Source organism: Solanum verrucosum, unplaced genomic scaffold (genome assembly GCF_900185275.1).
Source record: "Solanum verrucosum unplaced genomic scaffold, falcon-dt-bn FXZP01000154.1, whole genome shotgun sequence".
NCBI lineage: Eukaryota > Viridiplantae > Streptophyta > Magnoliopsida > Solanales > Solanaceae > Solanum > Solanum verrucosum.
This window is the reverse complement of record NW_026020217.1, coordinates 477,221-496,015: the sequence shown is the minus strand read 5'-3', so window position 1 is coordinate 496,015 and position 18,795 is coordinate 477,221. Positions and strand designations below refer to the sequence as shown.

The following is an 18,795-nucleotide window of genomic DNA, read 5'->3' as shown; positions in this document are numbered from 1 at the left end:
AATAATATATTTGGTAAGCATAAGTACAAAACACTAGTTGATCCTATTGATGACAAAATTGATTTTCTTGCAAGATCGATTTGTGTCCATCTAGTGTTGACACTTAGCTTTAAATTTAGAAATAGTATATTTGTTAAGCATAAGTACCAACACTATTTGATCCTATTGATGACAAAATTGATTTTCTTGCAAGATCGATTTGTGTCCATCTAGTGTTGACACTTAGCTTTAAATTTAGAAATAGTATATTTGTTAAGCATAAGTACCAACACTATTTGATCCTATTGATGACAAAATTGATTTTCTTGCAAGATCGATTTGTGTCCATCTAGTGTTGACACTTAGCTTTAAATTTAGAAATAATATATTTGTTAAGCATAAATATCAACACTAGTTGATCCTATTGATGACAAAATTGATTTTCTTGCAAGATCGATTTGTGTCCATCTAGTGTTGCTATTAAGCTTTAATTTAGGAATAATGTGTTTGTTAAGCATAAGTATCAACACTAGTTGATCCTATTGATGACAAAATTGATTTTCTTGCAAGATCGATTTGTGTCCATCTAGTGTTGCTATTAAGCTTTAATTTAGGAATAATGTGTTTGTTAAGCATAAGTATCAACACTAGTTGATCCTATAGATGACAAAATTGATTTTCTTGGAAGATCGATTTGTGTCCATCTAGTGTTGACACTTAGCTTTAAAAAGTTGTTAAAGTTATAAAGTTGTTAAGTTGTTTAAATAAGTTAAATTAAATAATGTGGTTTTGTTGATGGATTTAGTTGTTGGAATTAAGTCAAAACTAATGTAGTTAAAGTTAAAAAGTTGTTAAGTTGTTTAGATAAATTAAAATAAATAATGTAATGTAGTTGGTGGATTTAGTTGTTATATTAAGTCAAAACTAAACTAGTTAAAATTGTTATGTTGTTTATATAAGTTAAAATAAATAATGTCGGTTTAGTTAGTGAATTTAGTTGTTGGAATTACGTCGAAGCTAATGTAGTTAAAGTTAAAAAGTTAAGTTTGTTTAAATAAGTTAAAATAAATATTGTGGTTTAGTTGGTGGATTTAGTTGTTCGAATTAAGTCAAAACTAAACTAGTTAAAGTTGTAAGTTGTTTAAATAAGTTAAAATAAATATGTCAAAACTAGTTAGACTTAGAAAGTGGTTAAGTTTGTTTAAATAAATTCAAATGTTATTTAGTTGATGGAATTAAAATTATCATTATTGTTTGTGTAGATGAATCCTGATCGTAGTTGGATGAAGTTTATTTGGCTTTGGGTTGTTTTGGTATAAATATGTAGGTGGACAACTAAAAATTGCAGCAATTTGCTGCCTGTTTTGCAGCAAAAAACCGACCTCCGGAGGTCGGAATTTCAAAAATAAAAAATAAAAGTACCGACCTCCGGAGGTCGGAATTTCAACATTACAAAAATAAAAATACCGACCTCCGGAGGTCGGAATTTCAACATTACAAAAATAAAAATACCGACCTCCAGAGGTCGGAATTTCAACATTACAAAAATAAAAATACCGACCTCCGGAGGTCGGAATTTCAACATTACAAAAATAAAAATATCGACCTTCGGAGGTCGGAATTTCAAAAATTCAAAAATAAAAATACCGACCTCTGGAGGTCGGAATTTCAACATTACAAAAATAAAAATACCGACCTCCGGCAGTCGGAATTTCAACATTACAAAAATAAAAATACCGACCTCCGGAGGTCGGAATTTCAACATTACAAAAATAAAAATACCGACCTCCGGAGGTCGGAATTTCAACATTACAAAAATAAAAATACCGACCTCCGTAGGTCGGATTTCAACATTACAAAAATAAAAATACCGATCTCCGGAGGTCGAAATTTCAACATTACAAAAATAAAAATACCGACCTCCGGAGGTTGGAATTTCAAAAATACAAAAATAAAAATACCGACCTCCGGAGGTCGGAATTTCAACATTACAAAAATAAAAATACCGACCTCCAGAGGTCGGAATTTAAAAATATGAATATTCCGACATAAAATAAAAACCGACCTCGAGAGGTCAGTAAATACCGACCTCCAGAGGTCGGTATTGAATAGCGACCAAGCTTTTTCCGACCTAAGCTGGGATGTCGGTTTTAGGTCGGTATTTCAGGGAATACCGACCTTCGGAGGTCGGTATTTATAGGTCGGTATTCACTATTTTTTTAGTAGTGGTCTATCAGATCCTTCCGATGCTGTCAAATATTGATTTGAAACAGATAAAACATGAGTCCATCTACCAGACTAGTTTCTTCATTTATGCTAATAACTTAGTCAAATTTGGTTACAAGAGTATAGTCACTTCTCACTAGTACTGAAAGTGACCATGTAGTCATAACTACTACACATGTAGCACCTTTGCTTATAAGTTATAATACAATATTTTATTTCTAACAATAAAATACCATGTTCTCTCAATATTTAATTTGGATAGATATTATTTTTATTTTAGAAATACAAAAAGTACACAATATAATTAAAAAGTTAAAAAATTAAAGTAGTTGTATTTATGTAATTTTATGAAAATAGTTATAACTTATAAAATTTTATTATTAGTTTTTTTGTAAAAAGTTTAAAAACAATTAAAATATTATGTAATTTTAAGCAGATTTTTTGAGTTCCATGATAATTAGATTTTTGAAGTAACATTAGAGTAAGATGATTAGAATATTAGAGCTCTTTTCATTGGAAAATAAAAATATATTTATGATTTGTGTTCTTGCAAAACCATTAAGGGTTTGCTAATTGTTTATTAGTTATATTATATCATCTTTTTGCCCTACCTTATAAGGACAAACCAACTAGGGATTCTTTGAAAATTGAAGTCTTATGTTAGAGAAAAAAATGAAGGTAAATGATGTGGTCCATACTGATCTTAATTTCAATATCCATGAAGATTATGTAATTAATGACTAAGTTAATTTGAATATGTTGACATATAATTCTGTAAAATAAAGGTTGTGAACTTTATTAATTAACCTTTGATTAATTCTTTTGCTTATTATGTTAATGATTGAGGGTAAGAGATAAATTCAAGTCTCATTACAATAAGAGGGTACATAAGATATTGGGTTAGAGTTTGGTCAAAGTCATAACTATCCACCTCTAACGGGTTCTACTAGTCGAATAAAAAATGCATTACTTTTGGATTACCTAAAGAAGGTACTATTTGTTCCAAAATAATTGAAGGACTATTTTGAATGTAGTCTAAACATAAAGGTCTATTTTGTTCATTTTCTCAAATAAAGGTGTCAAAGTTCACAAGGCATATTATGCCTATTGTTTACATTTTTCTTTCCTTTTTGCTGCAATTTTCACATTGGAGAGAGAAGCTTCGCATGAATGGAGACGAATTTCAGAAACAGGAGATGATTTAGATATTGAAACCCTAGTTACTTCATCAATGTTCCAATCATTATTTTCTGCTTGATTTTGATTGTTGTCGCGCAGAAACTGCGATTCTGTTGGTCAATTTCATAGCAATTGGATTTTTACCTCGATTCGATCTGAGGACTTTTGATATTTTTTGCTAATCGAAGCGGTGAGGAATATTTAGATAGGTGATTGTAGAAGATAATTTTTTTTGAAAAAATGCCGTCGCACGCGGATGTAGATCGGCAGATCGAGCAATTGATGGAGTGCAAGCCGTTATCGGAGGCGGAGGTGAAGACGTTGTGTGAACAAGCAAGGGCGATACTAGTGGAGGAATGGAATGTGCAACCGGTGAAATGTCCGGTGACGGTGTGCGGTGATATCCATGGACAGTTTTACGATCTGATTGAGCTTTTTCGAATCGGCGGCAACGCTCCTGATACTAATTACCTCTTCATGGGAGATTATGTTGGTGAGTTTTGGTGATTAGGTTTCATTTTTTTTTATAGGAATTTGCATATGATTTTATGGTTTTTTTTGTTAATTTTCTATGCATTTGATTTGTTGTAGTGACATAGGTGAAATGTGAGTGGACATAAATAGGATGTAGAAATAAGAGTGTTTCTGCTAATGTTAGCAGCACTTGAAGGATAGTATAGGTTGTGCTTTTGTGTATCAAGTAGATTGTGAAGTGTGAGGATGCTGCAAAGTAGCAGCTTTATGGTGGTTATTTTGTGGTTTGGCGAGATTCGGGATTGTATTTCTCAAAATATTCATGATAAAGATGATATGTCGTTGGGCTGTTCATTTATTGGTAGTGTTACTATAATGTGTCGGACAAATGAAGCTTTATTTTGATCTATTTGTCGTTTATACTCGTGAATGATGACGCGTGGTTGTGATGTGGATCTCTAATGTGCTTGGTGGTTCGAATATGACAAAGTAACGTCATGGCATTGATATAACTTTGGAGGCAAATGTGGGTGATGTTTCTCTTCATTTGGTATATTTCTTTCGGTGCCAAACACTACTCATTTTCATTTGTTTTCTGTATATAGTTTACCGAAAAAGGCAGTGTTCTCTCAACTTACATCTGATAAGCATGGATTCCATAAAATGACTTTCTTTTGTTTTAAATGACTGTTTTGATGGTAGTTAGAGGCTTCCTTTTTAGTTTTTTTTCCCGAATATTTTTGCATCTAAGGTAGATTTCATCATATACATCTCCACTCCATAACTTGCGATGACTGTGTACATTTTATTCACTTTTTACTGTTTCTTTTGATGGTTCCCTATCTTACCTCTTCATGCTTACTTATTTGTATCTTGACTAGTACCTTGGTTTCCTTGTTGGTCAAGTACATTAACATTCATTGTTTATCATTAATAATTGCCTAATTAATGCAGACCGTGGATACTATTCTGTCGAGACTGTCTCACTATTGGTTGCTCTGAAGGTCCGTTATAGAGATAGAATCACAATTCTTAGGGGAGACCACGAAAGCCGACAGATCACTCTAGTGTGAGTCACTTACATTTTGTTCATATTGAAGTGCGTAAGTGAGGTTGTCTGAAAAGATAATTGGTCTTTCTTAACAGCTGATATTCAGATGTTCCTTCTTTTCCATTGCTTAAACGATCTGGTTTATATATGACATTGGGGGACTTTTACGTTTATGCAATGCTACTTTATCCAAAAAAAAAGAAGATGTTTCTGCATTGTTCTTATTTTTTCCATTTAATCTACTGAACTGTTATTTTTCCAATTACAAGAATTTAGAACTTAATATGAAATGCTGCCTAAGTATGTAAGTAGTTTTTCCATTTGGTGCACTCTTTATACTTGGTAATGGTCTACTTTATGCTGTTTGGTGCATGATACTTTTATATGTGTTCCTGTCACAGTGTCACTTGAGTTTTACTTGTATGGGATGTTCCTAGATGCCACTTTCTTTATGTGAGAAATATTGGAGAAGAATATTATTGAATTGTTGTTTTAATTATTACATAGAGAACCCTATTTATAGACACTACAATACAATTCCTTACCAAATAGGAGACTATAAACTATTCATATTCTGTGTAAGATTGTGTGTACCTATTCTATTCTAACACTCCCTCTCAAGCTGGTGCATACAAATTATATGTACCTAGCTTGTTACAAATGTAATTAATAGGAGGACCGGTGAGGGACTTGGTGAAGATATCTGCAAGTTGATCATTTGACTTCACAAATTTAGTAACAAGATCTCCTGAGAGTATATTTTCTCTGACAAAGTGACAATCAATCTCAATGTGCTCAGTCCTCTCATGAAACACTGGATTTGATGCGATATGAAGGGTTGCTTGATTATCACACACAAGTTCCATATGACCGGTTTCTCCAAACTTCGGTTCTCCAAGCAACTGTTTGATCCAAACTAGCTCACAAGTTGCTACAGCCATTGCTTGACATTCTGCTTCTGCACTAGATCGAGCAACCACACTTTGTTTCTTACTCTTCCATGATACCAAATTACCTCCTACTAAAACACAATATCCGGATGTGGAACGTCTATCACAGGGTGATCCTGCCCAATCAGCGTCTGTATATCCGGTGATATGCTCATGGCCTTTATCCTCGAAGAGTAGTCCTTTACCAGGAGCTGACTTTATATATTGCAGAATACGAACAATTGCATCCCAATGACTATCACAAGGAGAAGTCATAAACTGACTTACGACACTCACAAGAAAAGAGATGTCCGGTCTAGTCGCCGTGAGATAATTCAACTTTCCAACCAACTGTCTATACCTCTCAGGATTACTGAGTTGCTCCCCTTGTCCTGGGAGGAGTTTAACATTCGGATCCATAGGAGTGTCAATAGGTTTACATCCCATCATTCCTATCTCCTCTAGAATGTCTAAAGCATACTTGCGTTAAGAAATAATAATACCTGATCTAGACCGAGCAACCTCAATACCTAGGAAATACTTCAGTTTGCCGAGGTCTCTAGTTTGGAAATGCTAAAGAGATACTGCTTCAAATTAGCGATACCAACTTGATCCTTGCTGGTGATAACGATATCATCAACGTAATCAACCAAATAAATACACAAATTTGGTGCTGAATGTCGATAGAACACAGAGTGATCAACTCCACTACGAGTCATGCCAAACTCTTGAATTATTGTACTTAACTTTCCAAACCAAGCTCGAGGAGACTGTTTCAGACCATTGAGTGACCGACGCAATCGACATACGAGGCTTCTAGACTCCCCTGAGCAATAAAACTAGGTGGTTGCTCCATATAGACTTCTTCCTCAAGATCACCATGCAGAAAAACATTTTTAATGTCCAACTGATGAAGAGGCCAATGACGAACGGCAGCCATAGATAGAAAAAGACGGACTGGTGCTATTTTGGCCATAGGAGCGAAAGTGTCACTATAATCTAACCCAAATATCTGAGTATACCCTTTGGCAACAAGGTGAGCCTTAAGCGATCGACTTGACCATCTGGACCAATTTTGACTGCATAAACCCAACGACAACCAATAGTAGACTTACCTGAAGGAAGGGAGACAAGCTCCCAAGTACCACTCGAATGTAAAGCAGTCATCTCATCAATCATAGCCTACCTCCATCCAGAATGAGAAAGTGCTTCTCATGTAGTCTTAGGGATGGAAATAGAGGACAAAGATGATACAAAGGCATAATGGGGTGAAGATAAACGATGATAACTCAAGAAAGTATAATGTGGATTAGTATTTCGAGTAGATCATATACCTTTTTGAAGTGGAATCGATTGGCTAGCAGGAGGCAAGGCCGCAGTGGGAGCAGGGTCCAACGCATGACATGAATCATTTGAGACTATTGCTGGACGTGGACGCCGATAATAAGTTAGGAGTGGTGGCGCTGCAACTGGAGATGGAGAAGTAACCGTAGGTCCCTTAAAAGTCGGTACAAGCAAGACCTGAGGTATGGGTAAAACCTCAGAGACATCAGGATGATCAGAAGATGTGTAGTAAGGTTGAGATTCAAAGAATGTTACATCAGCAGACATAAGATATTGGCGGAGATCATGTGAATAGCAACGATACCCTTTTTGAACTTGAGAGTAACCAAGAAAGACACATTTAAGAGCACGAGGGATTAATTTATCTTTTCCTGGGGCTGAGTTATAAACAAAGCATGTGCTCCCAAATACACGAGGAGGGATAGAATAGAGATGTGACTGAGGATACAGTATGGAATGTGGAACCTGATTCTGAATAGAAGATGAGGGCATTCTATTAATTAAATAACAAGATGAAAGGACTGCATCTCCCCAAAAACGCAGCGGAACATGAGATTCAATGAGGAGAGTGCGAGCAGTCTTAATGAGATGCCTATTCTTTCTTTCTGCTACACCATTTTGTTGAGGAGTGTATGGACAAGATGTTTGGTGAATAATTCCTTGGTAAGACATGAACTCTTGAAACTGGGATGATAAGTATTCCAAGGCATTATCACTACTAAAAGTACGAATAGAAACACCAAACTGATTTTGTGTTTCAACAAAGAAACTTTTGAATATAGAAAATAACTCAGAATGATCTTTCATTAAGAAAACCCAAGTACATCTCGAATAATCATCAATGAAGCTAACAAAATAACGAAATCCTAAGGTGGAACTAACTCTACTAGGACCCCAAATATCAGAATGAACTAATGAAAAAATAGACTCTGAACGACCCTCAGTACCACGTGAAAATGTGGCACGAGTGTGTTTCCCAAGTTGACACGACTCACAATCTAATTTGGATAAACTAGATAAACTAGGCACCATCATGTTGAACAACTGAAGCTACTTGTGGAGACCTTTGCTTACTTGCTCGATATCGAAGAAAATCATCATATTCTGATTGAGCATTATGGGATGGTCGATTAGGCGGAGCAACAAATGCTTCTTGTGTAGATGTCTGCTTACTTGCACGATGGCGAAGGAACTCATTATATTCCTTTAGAACAACAAGATTATAACTGGGTGGTGGACCATGCAAATTATGACATATGTCACGAGTGTGTCCAGACTTATGACAATAACTACACTTGGATCGAGGTTTTCCAAGACGACCTCCTCCTCGTCGATTCTCCATAGATGGATATGCTCGTTTTTCTATGGTTTGAGATGCGAGAGCAGATGAGTCAATGGTCGGTGATGAAACTACTTTGTGGCTTGGAGGCGCGGCAAGACGAAGTAGACAAGAGAATAATTCATCAACGGTAGGAATTGTAGGACTAGCTAAAATTTGATCACACATTGAATCATGGTCAGTAGGAAGTCCAGCAAGTGTAAGAACTAGAAACAATGTCTGTCTGTGCTCTTGTTGTTTTTGCACGTCCGTGGTGACTGGCATCAATGCTTCAAATTCCTCCATGACTGCCTGTACTTGTCCCAAGTTGGTGGACATATCTGATTCTTGTTTCTTTAAGTTGGTCATACGAGATATCACATCATAGAATCGAGATATGTCATTAGTGTATAAAGCACGAGCCTTTTCCCAAACTGAATAACATGTTTGGAATGGAAGGAACAAGGGCATCAACTTGGAATCAATAGATCGCCATAGGAGACTACATAATTGTGCATCAACCTTCTCCCATTGTGCTTTGGCTTTTGCATCTTCCCCACTAGCCTTTGCCTTTTCATCTACAACACAAGCAATGTTCGTTAACTGATCTTGGACACTTTGACCCTTGCACCACAACTCAACTGAGGAAGCCCGAGCTAAATAGTTGGAGCTTCCCATTAACGGTTCTGAAGTGATCATAGGGCTTGAACTTCCAATTCCTATATTCTTGGAGCCAAAAGTATCAATCCCGAAAGACATGTTGTGAAATTAGAATATGTAGCCAAAAATAATAATAATAAAAAAAAACTATAATGAGTAGCCAAACAATTGGATTTTTTTTTTGTCGGAATCTGGAAAAGAAATAGGTTGTTGCCGGAAAAGTAGATCTGATCGCCAAATATTGGTCGGAATTAGGAAAAAATTATATTGTCAGCCTCGGAATGAAGAGGTGACCAAGATAGGAAAAAATAATTGTCGAAAAACTGGCCGGAACAGGTCTCACGCGCTGGTGCGTGGATCTGACAACTCGCCGGAGAAATTCTTCCGGCGGCGCGTGTGGCACTGGTTTCCGGCGGGGATGACTGGGTTTGCTCGCCGGGAAGTTCCTCAGCTAGTGGTGGTGTTAATTTTTGAAAAACAGTGACGGAAAATATTAATTACCCGAACAACTACTAGGTTACCGGAAAAAAACTGCACAGTGCGATTTTTTTATTTTTTTTCTCTCACAATTGATCTGATACCATGTGAGAAATATTGGAGAAGAATATTATTGAATTGTTGTTTTAATTATTACATAGAGAACCCTATTTATAGACACTACAATACAATTCCTTACCAAATAGGAGACTATAAACTATTCCTATTCTGTGTAGGATTGTGTGTACCTATTCTATTCTAGCACTTTTAAAAATTTATCCAGTTTGGTGGATTTCTCCTATTTTGACTTTCTGCGGTGTTTAGTATCCTCTTTGCTTCTCCTTAGGTTTGGGAAGAGTAGCAATGTAAATTCTATGCTTATATGGCTCAAATATCCTTTCTTGAATTGTGTCTGCTCTTATTGCACTCAAGCAGCGTTGGACTGATGTTTCTCTTCAATGTACCCAGTACAACTCTTCTTTCCATTTCTCACCCTCTTTCCCAAAATAAAAGAAAATAAAAAATGAACATGGAGGTCAGGTATGAGAATTTAGGTTATCAACTCCTGGTTTTCAATAAGAAGTTGAAAGAGAGCAAGAAGACAAACATGTTTCTTGAATTCTATGCAGCAAAAACATGTACTTAGGTAATGTCAATGAGAAGGGAGCAATACTTCTCGAGAATCAATGATGGCCTTCTCATCCCCATGCTATTTGACAAGATATTCTTGTTTATTGCTTCGGTTTTCCAGCTCCCATTTGTTATACGGGGTGGGGGAGGAGGGGAAAATGTGTAAGGGGATTACAAGGTGGGGAATTTGAACCCTCACCAACAAGGTGAAAATTCATGTAGCCAACCAGTTGGACTACTAAAATTCCTAAGGATTAGGTTAATCAGGTTGATTAAACTTTGATAGAAATTGGTCTAGTTGAACTGCTGGGATAATCTGAGAACTATTATAATTCTTCCTGGCGAGTGAGATTACCAATACAAGCAAAATCATTTACAGGGTGTCTATGCGAAGGTCATGTATACTTGAAGTCAAGCTCCTAATATTGCCACTCCCCACCCCTAGTCTCTAAAGTCATGAATCTCTTTGAATGGACAAACTTAGCAATCAAATTCAACAGGAGGATATCGTAACTGAGTAGTTGGACAATGATGCCATATGACAAGCTTGAATTTTAGAGTTGCTAAATCTTTTAGGAAGTGTATCTTCTTACGCATGTGTTTTTAGTTATTTTTTAACCAAAGGGTTTGCATTGTTAACTTGAGTCACACTTGGGCATTACACACCCTCCATTTTTGCATTGAGATAATTCTTTAGGGCACAAGGTTCACTTAAGCAACTTTGCTCTTTACTTATCAATGAAGGTATCTCTACGCAATCCTTCTAGTTTTTTATTTGACAAGTATATTTTTGGGCAGTCTTGTGGGGATGAATCATCTATGCTACTGCTTCTCATGATCAGCTTCCGTACTTGTTTCTGAATACAATATGACTGCAGGTTCTAGTCATGTTTGCATTAATTGACAGATCCCTTTTGCTGTTAGGTATGGTTTTTATGATGAATGCTTGAGGAAGTACGGAAATTCTAATGTTTGGACGTATTTCACCGATCTCTTTGATTATCTACCATTGACGGCACTCATAGAGAGTCAGGTTTGAGCTCTTACTGAACTGGCAATTTACTTGAACATTATTATTAGTGAGTTTTAACAAGCCTAATTTACTTAAAACTGTAGATATTCTGTTTGCATGGAGGACTCTCACCATCCCTTGATACACTCGATAACATCCGAGAACTGGACCGTATACAAGAGGTATAGAAATAGTTGTGTTTTAAACTTTACATGTTCATGATATGTTAAACTAGTCCGCGTTGTATTTTGTCACTGCCTGCTCTCCCTCCTCTTACTCTATCCGACACCATGTATCAAGTTAATTTCCTATTTACCTAACAAAATTGATCATTATGGCACAAGAGGACTACAGATGTGGTTACATCTTTTTTATTCAACAGAACTACAGATAACCAAACAAATCAAGGCTTGAACAGGAAGAAAATTATGTATTTTTTTTATAATGAGTTCGAAAGAGTCTCATTTTCTTTTCTAATGTGTTGTAGAATAGGTTTGACAATGTTTTGTATATGTTACATAGAGGCTTGTAGTGTAGTCTATTCACCAGTGAATGTGATCCACTTACTATAACACACTTTCCTATCTCTTAGTTGCCCTACACTTATTTGCTCTAGTCGCTTCTATTATTTCAGATGTTCCATGATTTTTATATCTTTATGGCAATGTTACTAATCCTGTACTATTGTTTCTTTGTTGTGGTTGTTAGGTGCCACATGAAGGGCCGATGTGTGATCTCCTGTGGTCTGATCCAGATGATCGTTGTGGTTGGGGAATATCACCTCGGGAGCGTGGTTACACATTTGGACAGGATATAGCATCTCAGTTTAATCACACTAATGGTCTCTCACTGATTTCTAGAGCCCATCAGCTTGTCATGGAAGGTTTTAATTGGTGTCAGGTCTGTAGATATAAACCGAACACTTCCTTTGCTACCTCTAATGGAAAAATTCCACTTTTGTTCATTTCAGTGAAACTCCTTGTCTCGCAGGTATTAGTTTGTACTTTTAACATAATATTGGTTGCTTTTTTGCAGGATAAGAATGTTGTAACGGTATTTAGTGCTCCAAACTATTGTTATCGTTGTGGTAATATGGCTGCAATCCTAGAAATAAGTGAAAACATGGTACAGAATTTCCTTCAGTTTGACCCTGCTCCACGACAGATTGAGCCTGATACTACAAGGAAGACTGCCGACTACTACTTGTGATCCGAATACTTGAGCTGACTGTTTGTAGCCCATCAATATCGTATCTTGTAGATGTGTTTTTTTAAAAAAAAAGGTTATGTTATTTGAGGATTAGTATCATCATCATTCTTTTGTTTGGAGTTTGCTCTGCTGCTGGCTTTTAACATATGCCCGTAGATTCGCCAGAGTTTTGACAAAAGCCCTTAGTGTCGTGTATATTTTTTTCCAAAAAGAAGCAGCAATAACATGGTACATTGTGATTTGTAATTTAAGTTTATCGTAGAAAGCAGGTTTCTTTCAGATACCAAGTTCTCTGCCAATTGCCATTGGAGCCTGAATCTGTGGATGGTTAATTAATTTAGTTTTTTGCTTTCCTTAAAAAACATTTTTTACAATTTTCTTTTGGTAATTTTCCCAAGGAAACGAATTATTAGTTTGAGGCATGTGTTTGTAAAAAATTGTATCTTCCCTAGTCATGACATATCCGGTGTAATTCTACTAGTAGAGTTTGGTGGATAGTCTTACTTATTCTACACATCTAGAGGCTAAAGCGTAAACAAAAATTGTTACACAAGTCTCTACATATTTACAATTTGGTCTCTCTTCTAGAATTCTCTACATGCCTAGAGAATTTTAAAGTCTTCCAAGAAATTTTCTAGGATATTCTAGAGTTTTCTCCAACCCTCTCCAAGACTCTAGATTCTTTTCCTTTAATTTCATGTATAACTTGTATGATAGTGGCGGGTCATGACACTTGGCTCCAATAAAGCATATAAAAAATAGGTTTGAAGCAATTATAGTAGCAAAAAAGTTATGTCGAAAATAATGAAGAGAACAGTAACAACTAAAACAATGAATTGAAGCAAAAGAAACACTAATACGAACATCAAAGAATAAGTTAGTAAGAAAGTAATAATAATAATATTAAAAAGGGTACTAAACAATGCTTGTTAACTACATATTAATGCGACAAAAATGTATATGGAATTTCCAAAGGATAAACTTTACCTTTCAATCGAAAGTTCCAAATGAAGTTTGAATACTTCAAAATAGGTTTTAAACACGCTTATTCAGTTAAAAATAATAACTTAGATCGTGTAAACATGTGTATTTTCAAATAGATGAAAATGTTATTGAAATATATTAGAGAATGTTCTAAAGCTCCCAACCATGGTGTAAACTTCACATCTAATCAAGTTGATGTGATTAGCAAATCCACCAAGAAAATTAACAAATCATCTGCATCTTGTGGGTACAAAATTATGTCATCTATTGATAATTCTACCAGCTCGTTATGTGCAACGTTTAAACTTCAAGCCTATTCTCCATAAAAGTAAAATTCTCGTCTTTAATTTCTATACATTTGTCATTTAGAAACAAGAGTTTAAACATATATGAGGGGGAAAACACGATGAATTCGAAAATTTTAATTTTGCTATCAACCATACAGAGATGCGAAAGGGAAGATAGTAAACTAAGAATGTTGTGGACTATTTGAAAGGTTCAAAGGACTATACAGTACAAACTGGATATGATCACCTTCTGTCCAGTATCGAGTTACTCTTCATACTCTCTATTTTCTTCTAACTATAAAAATGATCGAATGAATTACTACAACATTTTACAAGTATTCAAACATGTTTAACAGCAAATCTTACTAGGATTGCAACCTTGGATCAAGAAAGTAAAAAGATTAAAAAGAATCCTAAGCTGCAAACGTACAGATTTTTAGTTAGAATCGAGAACTAGTTGGAAGTCTGACTGGGCCAGCACCAGATACAGCGCCCGCTCGCCTTTTTCTGAAGTATATGGTTGAACCACTGACAATAAGTAAACCCAGCATAATCACCTACATAATGCAGATCCGATTAAACCATTCGGAATAAGAATTAGGCATATTATCAATTAATTCCAACATATTTACAGAATAAGAAAGAGCTTGTTCTTCGACTCAAGCAATGAGGTTTTTTAATAGAGCTGTTCTGCAAGTATAATAGGTCTTCTTTTGACACAAGTTGTGAGGGTGAAAGACTCATCTTCTGATGATTATATCGAAACAGTGTGAGGCAGCTTACTTTGAAAGTTCAGTCACACGTGAAGAAGGAAATGAACACAAACACCCACAGCATGCCAGCATCAAATTCAATGTTAAGGTCCATGAAAACATGATAAAGATCTCCCAATTAGCTTTGACTATACCTAAAGAATTTCCCACGTCCAAAAAGAATAACACCACACAACTTGTTTATCCCTATGCAGTATAAGAGCAGCCAAAACTTCCAAAGCAAGCTTGTAAACTGGTTCACATCAGTTTTTTAATTGATAGCAATGGTGTCCGAACCAACTTGTGAACACCTTAATTATTCAACCGGGTACTTGTTATCTCCCATCAAAACATGTACTAGGTAACTTTGCCCACCAAGGGATTGGTTCATATCACTCATTCAGGAAAACAAACCCAGGAAGTTTTTGAAACAAGATGACTAGGTCAGTAGACCTAAATTTAATAGGATACGAACTTTTCAACCTAAATTTATCTCTTGACTACACATGACAATCCAAGAGGAATCTACAGGAATTGGGGATATTACGTCCTCATAATATTCTCTCCATTTTCTGAATACAATTCAACTATTTCTTTGAAAGTTTCATGAATCGCAATATGCCCCTCTGCCTCGATTAGCTTTCCTAGTTATATTTTTTTACATTTAGAGAGGAAATACATTAAGCCTCCTTTCCTTACTTTCAAAGTCCTTCAATTAACTTGAGTGGTCTTCAATAACAAAAAGAGTTTACTGCTTCCTTGGGAAAATTACCAAAACACGATTCTAATATATGGTTCTCACATCATCCAATTTCATGTTTTGCTTTTGGAAAGCAGTGAAATGATTTCTGAATACTAAAACCAGCAACCATATTGAAAGAAACAGCTAAACATGTCGCAGAATGTAAATTGGATGATTCTCCACAAGACAGTTATGTAAAGCAGAAAAAGTATGTACTTACCTCAAACCCAAGTACTGACAACTTCTCTTCATTTATTGAAAGAACACAGCTCCTATAAGTTATATAGGTACGTATTCCACTCTTTGACGAGGATGAATCATTCAGCAAATTTCTTTGTCTTACCGAGGAGGTAAGAGCTTGTTCATTGTGCTTCATGACATGTGGCCTTACTGCAGTATATGTGTCCTCCAGAGCAGATCGGTTCTTCTTTCCTTTATTGTTGTTCACTTCCTTTGAACTAGCTTTAATCTCTATACATTTGAAAGGGATACGATATCCAGTTTCACTGCATCTATACTTTTCATCTTTCTGAAAGCACATCGGGAAACATCACAAATTTAACCTAAAAAAATGCAATCTAAACAAGCAGTATCTTAACATCACTTTGGTTACTTGAGACAATAACAATTATCATTCTCCTTCTCCCTATACAATTCAATAAGTGCTCCAATTTACTTTCAATTTTGATAGCTAACTATATCACTTAATATTATGTTGTGGTCAATATCAATACATACAACTTTCTACACGAGAAATTTGTTACGAGTAACAACATTAGATATAATAAATAAATTAAACGGCACTGTGTTGTGCATTTTATCACCACAGTATTGATCAACTACTCCTTGAGCTGAGGGTCTATCAGAAACAACTTCTCTACCTCTAAGGTAGCGGTAAGCCAATAAGGTCTATGTATACTCTACCCGTTTCTCTACCTCCAAGATAGTGTTAACGTCTGCCTACACTCTATCCTCCCCAAACCATACTTTGTGGAATTACACTAGGTATGTATCCGTTTCTCTACCTCACTCTATCCTCCCCAAACTATACTTTGTGGGATTACACTAGGTATGTTGTTGTTGTTGTAGTACTATCGATCAACTACAATCCGCTTCAATTTATACAAATCAACTGTTTTCATTTGCTCTATTCAGGCATATTTTTTCCTAAAACAAGCAAAATTGGAATTCTTCCTAGCTAGTTGATCATGTAACTCTACAAACAAATACGCCTCAGCTAACTGAAAACATAGAGATACATTAAAATCAAAACTGAAACAGTGATCAATTATCAATTATCAATACGAAGGAAAAAAGAGAGAAAACCTTTTCGGAGTAAGAACAAGGAACACAAGGACCAGAAGGAGAACAATCATAAGTGATATTTGTACCAATAGGCGTCTCCTTGAAGCTCATCAGATGTCTACGCCCTATGATTCCGCTTTCATCTCTATGTTCTGCTTCGCCATTAGAGATTGCGTCGAGCCCTAGGGATGAATTTGGAGATGAAGAAACTAAAAGGAAAGAGAAGGAGAAGGAGATGATGAAGAGATAAATCGCCGGCGAAAATGGAGAATCCATAGAATTGATTGTGCTCCGTTTTCTCACCGCCGATGAAGTTTCGATTTGGAGGTTTCTGAATTCGCAGATCTCCTCTAAGTTTCTGTAAATTGTATTACAAACCCCTATAGTTTGTATTATATCTATTTTGTGCGCATAGCTCAATGATTCATCCTATTGCTCTCAAATGTTTATATTGTGGTACATTGCCATATAAAAATTTGTATGAATTTACTATAATTTAATTAAATAGTTTCATAAATATAACTTTGTAAGATATGACATGATTGCGATTATATTTGAACCAAATATGTCCTTAATGTATGTGTAGGTTAATTAGTCTTTTGTTAAGTTTTGCGTGTTATAAAGATATTTTTGGCCAATTATTTAATAACTATAGGAGGATGATTGTGCCAAACAGTTAATCAAAAAAATGTCATTTTAATTTACGGTATAAAAAAAATTAAAAAGAAAAAGAATGTTTAAAGACATGTGAATTAAGGTCGATCAAATTTATTTTCTTTAGGCCAAAACATCAAGGTGGTGGATTACTACAAAAACATAATCTACTAAGAGAAAAATACAAGCGAAGAGGTGTAGATCGCCTTCCCCAAGGAAATTATAATTGAGGAAGATGAAAAGAACGAATGTATTATTTTTTTAAATTTTCTAATGTCTTCTATTCTTATACTCCCTCCGTCCCTATTTAGTTGTTCATAATTCCTCTTTTAGTTGTTCCTATTTAGTTGCCCATTTTGACAAATCAAGAAAGGATAATAATTTTTTTTCTATTATACCCTTATTTAAATAAAGTTGTCATAAATAAAGTAAATAAACTTATGAACTTCCCAGCATTTATTAGTTATCTTGAGTGAATTTATTTTTAAATTGTAAATTGTACTATAAGAATAAAATTGTAACTTTACTATGTTAATCATTATTACCTTAATCTGTGTCATTTCTAAAATGGACAACTAAATAGAAACAAAGAGAGTAATAAAATTTTGTTTACAAGCCAAAAGAGTCGACCCATTAGTACACATTTAGCACTGAAAAGACTACTTACCTAGTAGCATGTGCCTAAATTCTAACATTGTGGTTAATGTTAATTGATGACACATTGGCGCAAGGCTCGAGATTGATTGTTGATCGTCTAAAAAGTCCTTATAAGGATATTTAGTTGTAAGACAGCCTTTTCATGAAAAGGTATCATAGCATGTTCTGTTACAAATATGGACCGGTGCTAAATCACTTCAAGTTACACCAGAAATGAACCTTCCATATTTCCCCCTAACAAGTATCTCTTCGCTCTTAATCTAACCATGTCTCGCAATCTGATTCGCCTTCTACTACACACAATATCTCCCCATACACTATCACATCAGAGGCATATCTAAGGGGGTCACCGGGTTCACGTGAATCCATAGTCCCCTCCCAAGATCATAAATAGTAATGTTATATTTTTTAAAAAAAATTAAAATATAGATGTGTGAACCCACACTTGAAGTATCACATAATATGATTATGACTGGGTGCACTTCTCTGAGAGAGGTTAGAAATTTGAATTTTATATTTATCTTGTTTTATTTTTCTTTCTAAAATTAGATAACACTTCTCTAAGTGGTAATTGGTGTGTGTGTATATATATAAGCATTAATTTTAGACCTATAATTTTAAAATTTTAACAGTTTTCAATAGTAAAAACCTAAATGTCGAATTGATCAAATTTATATCATAGATCGACCTTTTTATAACAGTGCACCCATCATCTCAAAATCCTGGATACGCCTCTGTATAAATATTATGAATTTCACATATTTTTAACCTTCTTCTCCATTCTTAATTTATTCTCTATTTTTTTTAATACTACTTTTTTACAAAAATCCACAACTAGAGGCCACAAGGAAAAGCATAAAAACAGAAAGAAAGGCAAAACAAGAAAACAAGGGAGAAAGGGAGGAAAAGAGACGCTAACTTTCACA

General features: G+C 35.2%; 2 protein-coding genes across 2 annotated transcripts; one reads left to right on the top strand and one right to left on the bottom strand.

Moving 5' to 3' along the window:
• Window positions 1-3,335: 3,335 nt before the first annotated feature.
• On the top strand, window positions 3,336-12,864 carry LOC125830784 (serine/threonine-protein phosphatase PP2A-2 catalytic subunit-like). The gene is made up of 6 exons (XM_049509954.1): window positions 3,336-3,877; window positions 4,813-4,927; window positions 11,192-11,300; window positions 11,384-11,461; window positions 11,988-12,179; window positions 12,315-12,864. Exons 1-6 carry the CDS (start codon window positions 3,625-3,627, stop codon window positions 12,486-12,488), a joined length of 921 nt encoding a protein of 306 aa, XP_049365911.1. The 5' UTR covers window positions 3,336-3,624; the 3' UTR covers window positions 12,489-12,864.
• A 1,056-nt stretch (window positions 12,865-13,920) lies between these two features.
• LOC125830691 (uncharacterized) lies at window positions 13,921-16,949 on the bottom strand. The gene is made up of 3 exons (XM_049509871.1): window positions 16,580-16,949; window positions 15,474-15,782; window positions 13,921-14,316 (listed from the first exon to the last, which is right to left on the bottom strand). The coding sequence occupies exons 1-3, from the start codon at window positions 16,832-16,834 to the stop codon at window positions 14,200-14,202; spliced, it is 681 nt and encodes a 226-aa protein (XP_049365828.1). The 5' UTR covers window positions 16,835-16,949; the 3' UTR covers window positions 13,921-14,199.
• Between the last annotated feature and the right edge of the window lie 1,846 nt (window positions 16,950-18,795).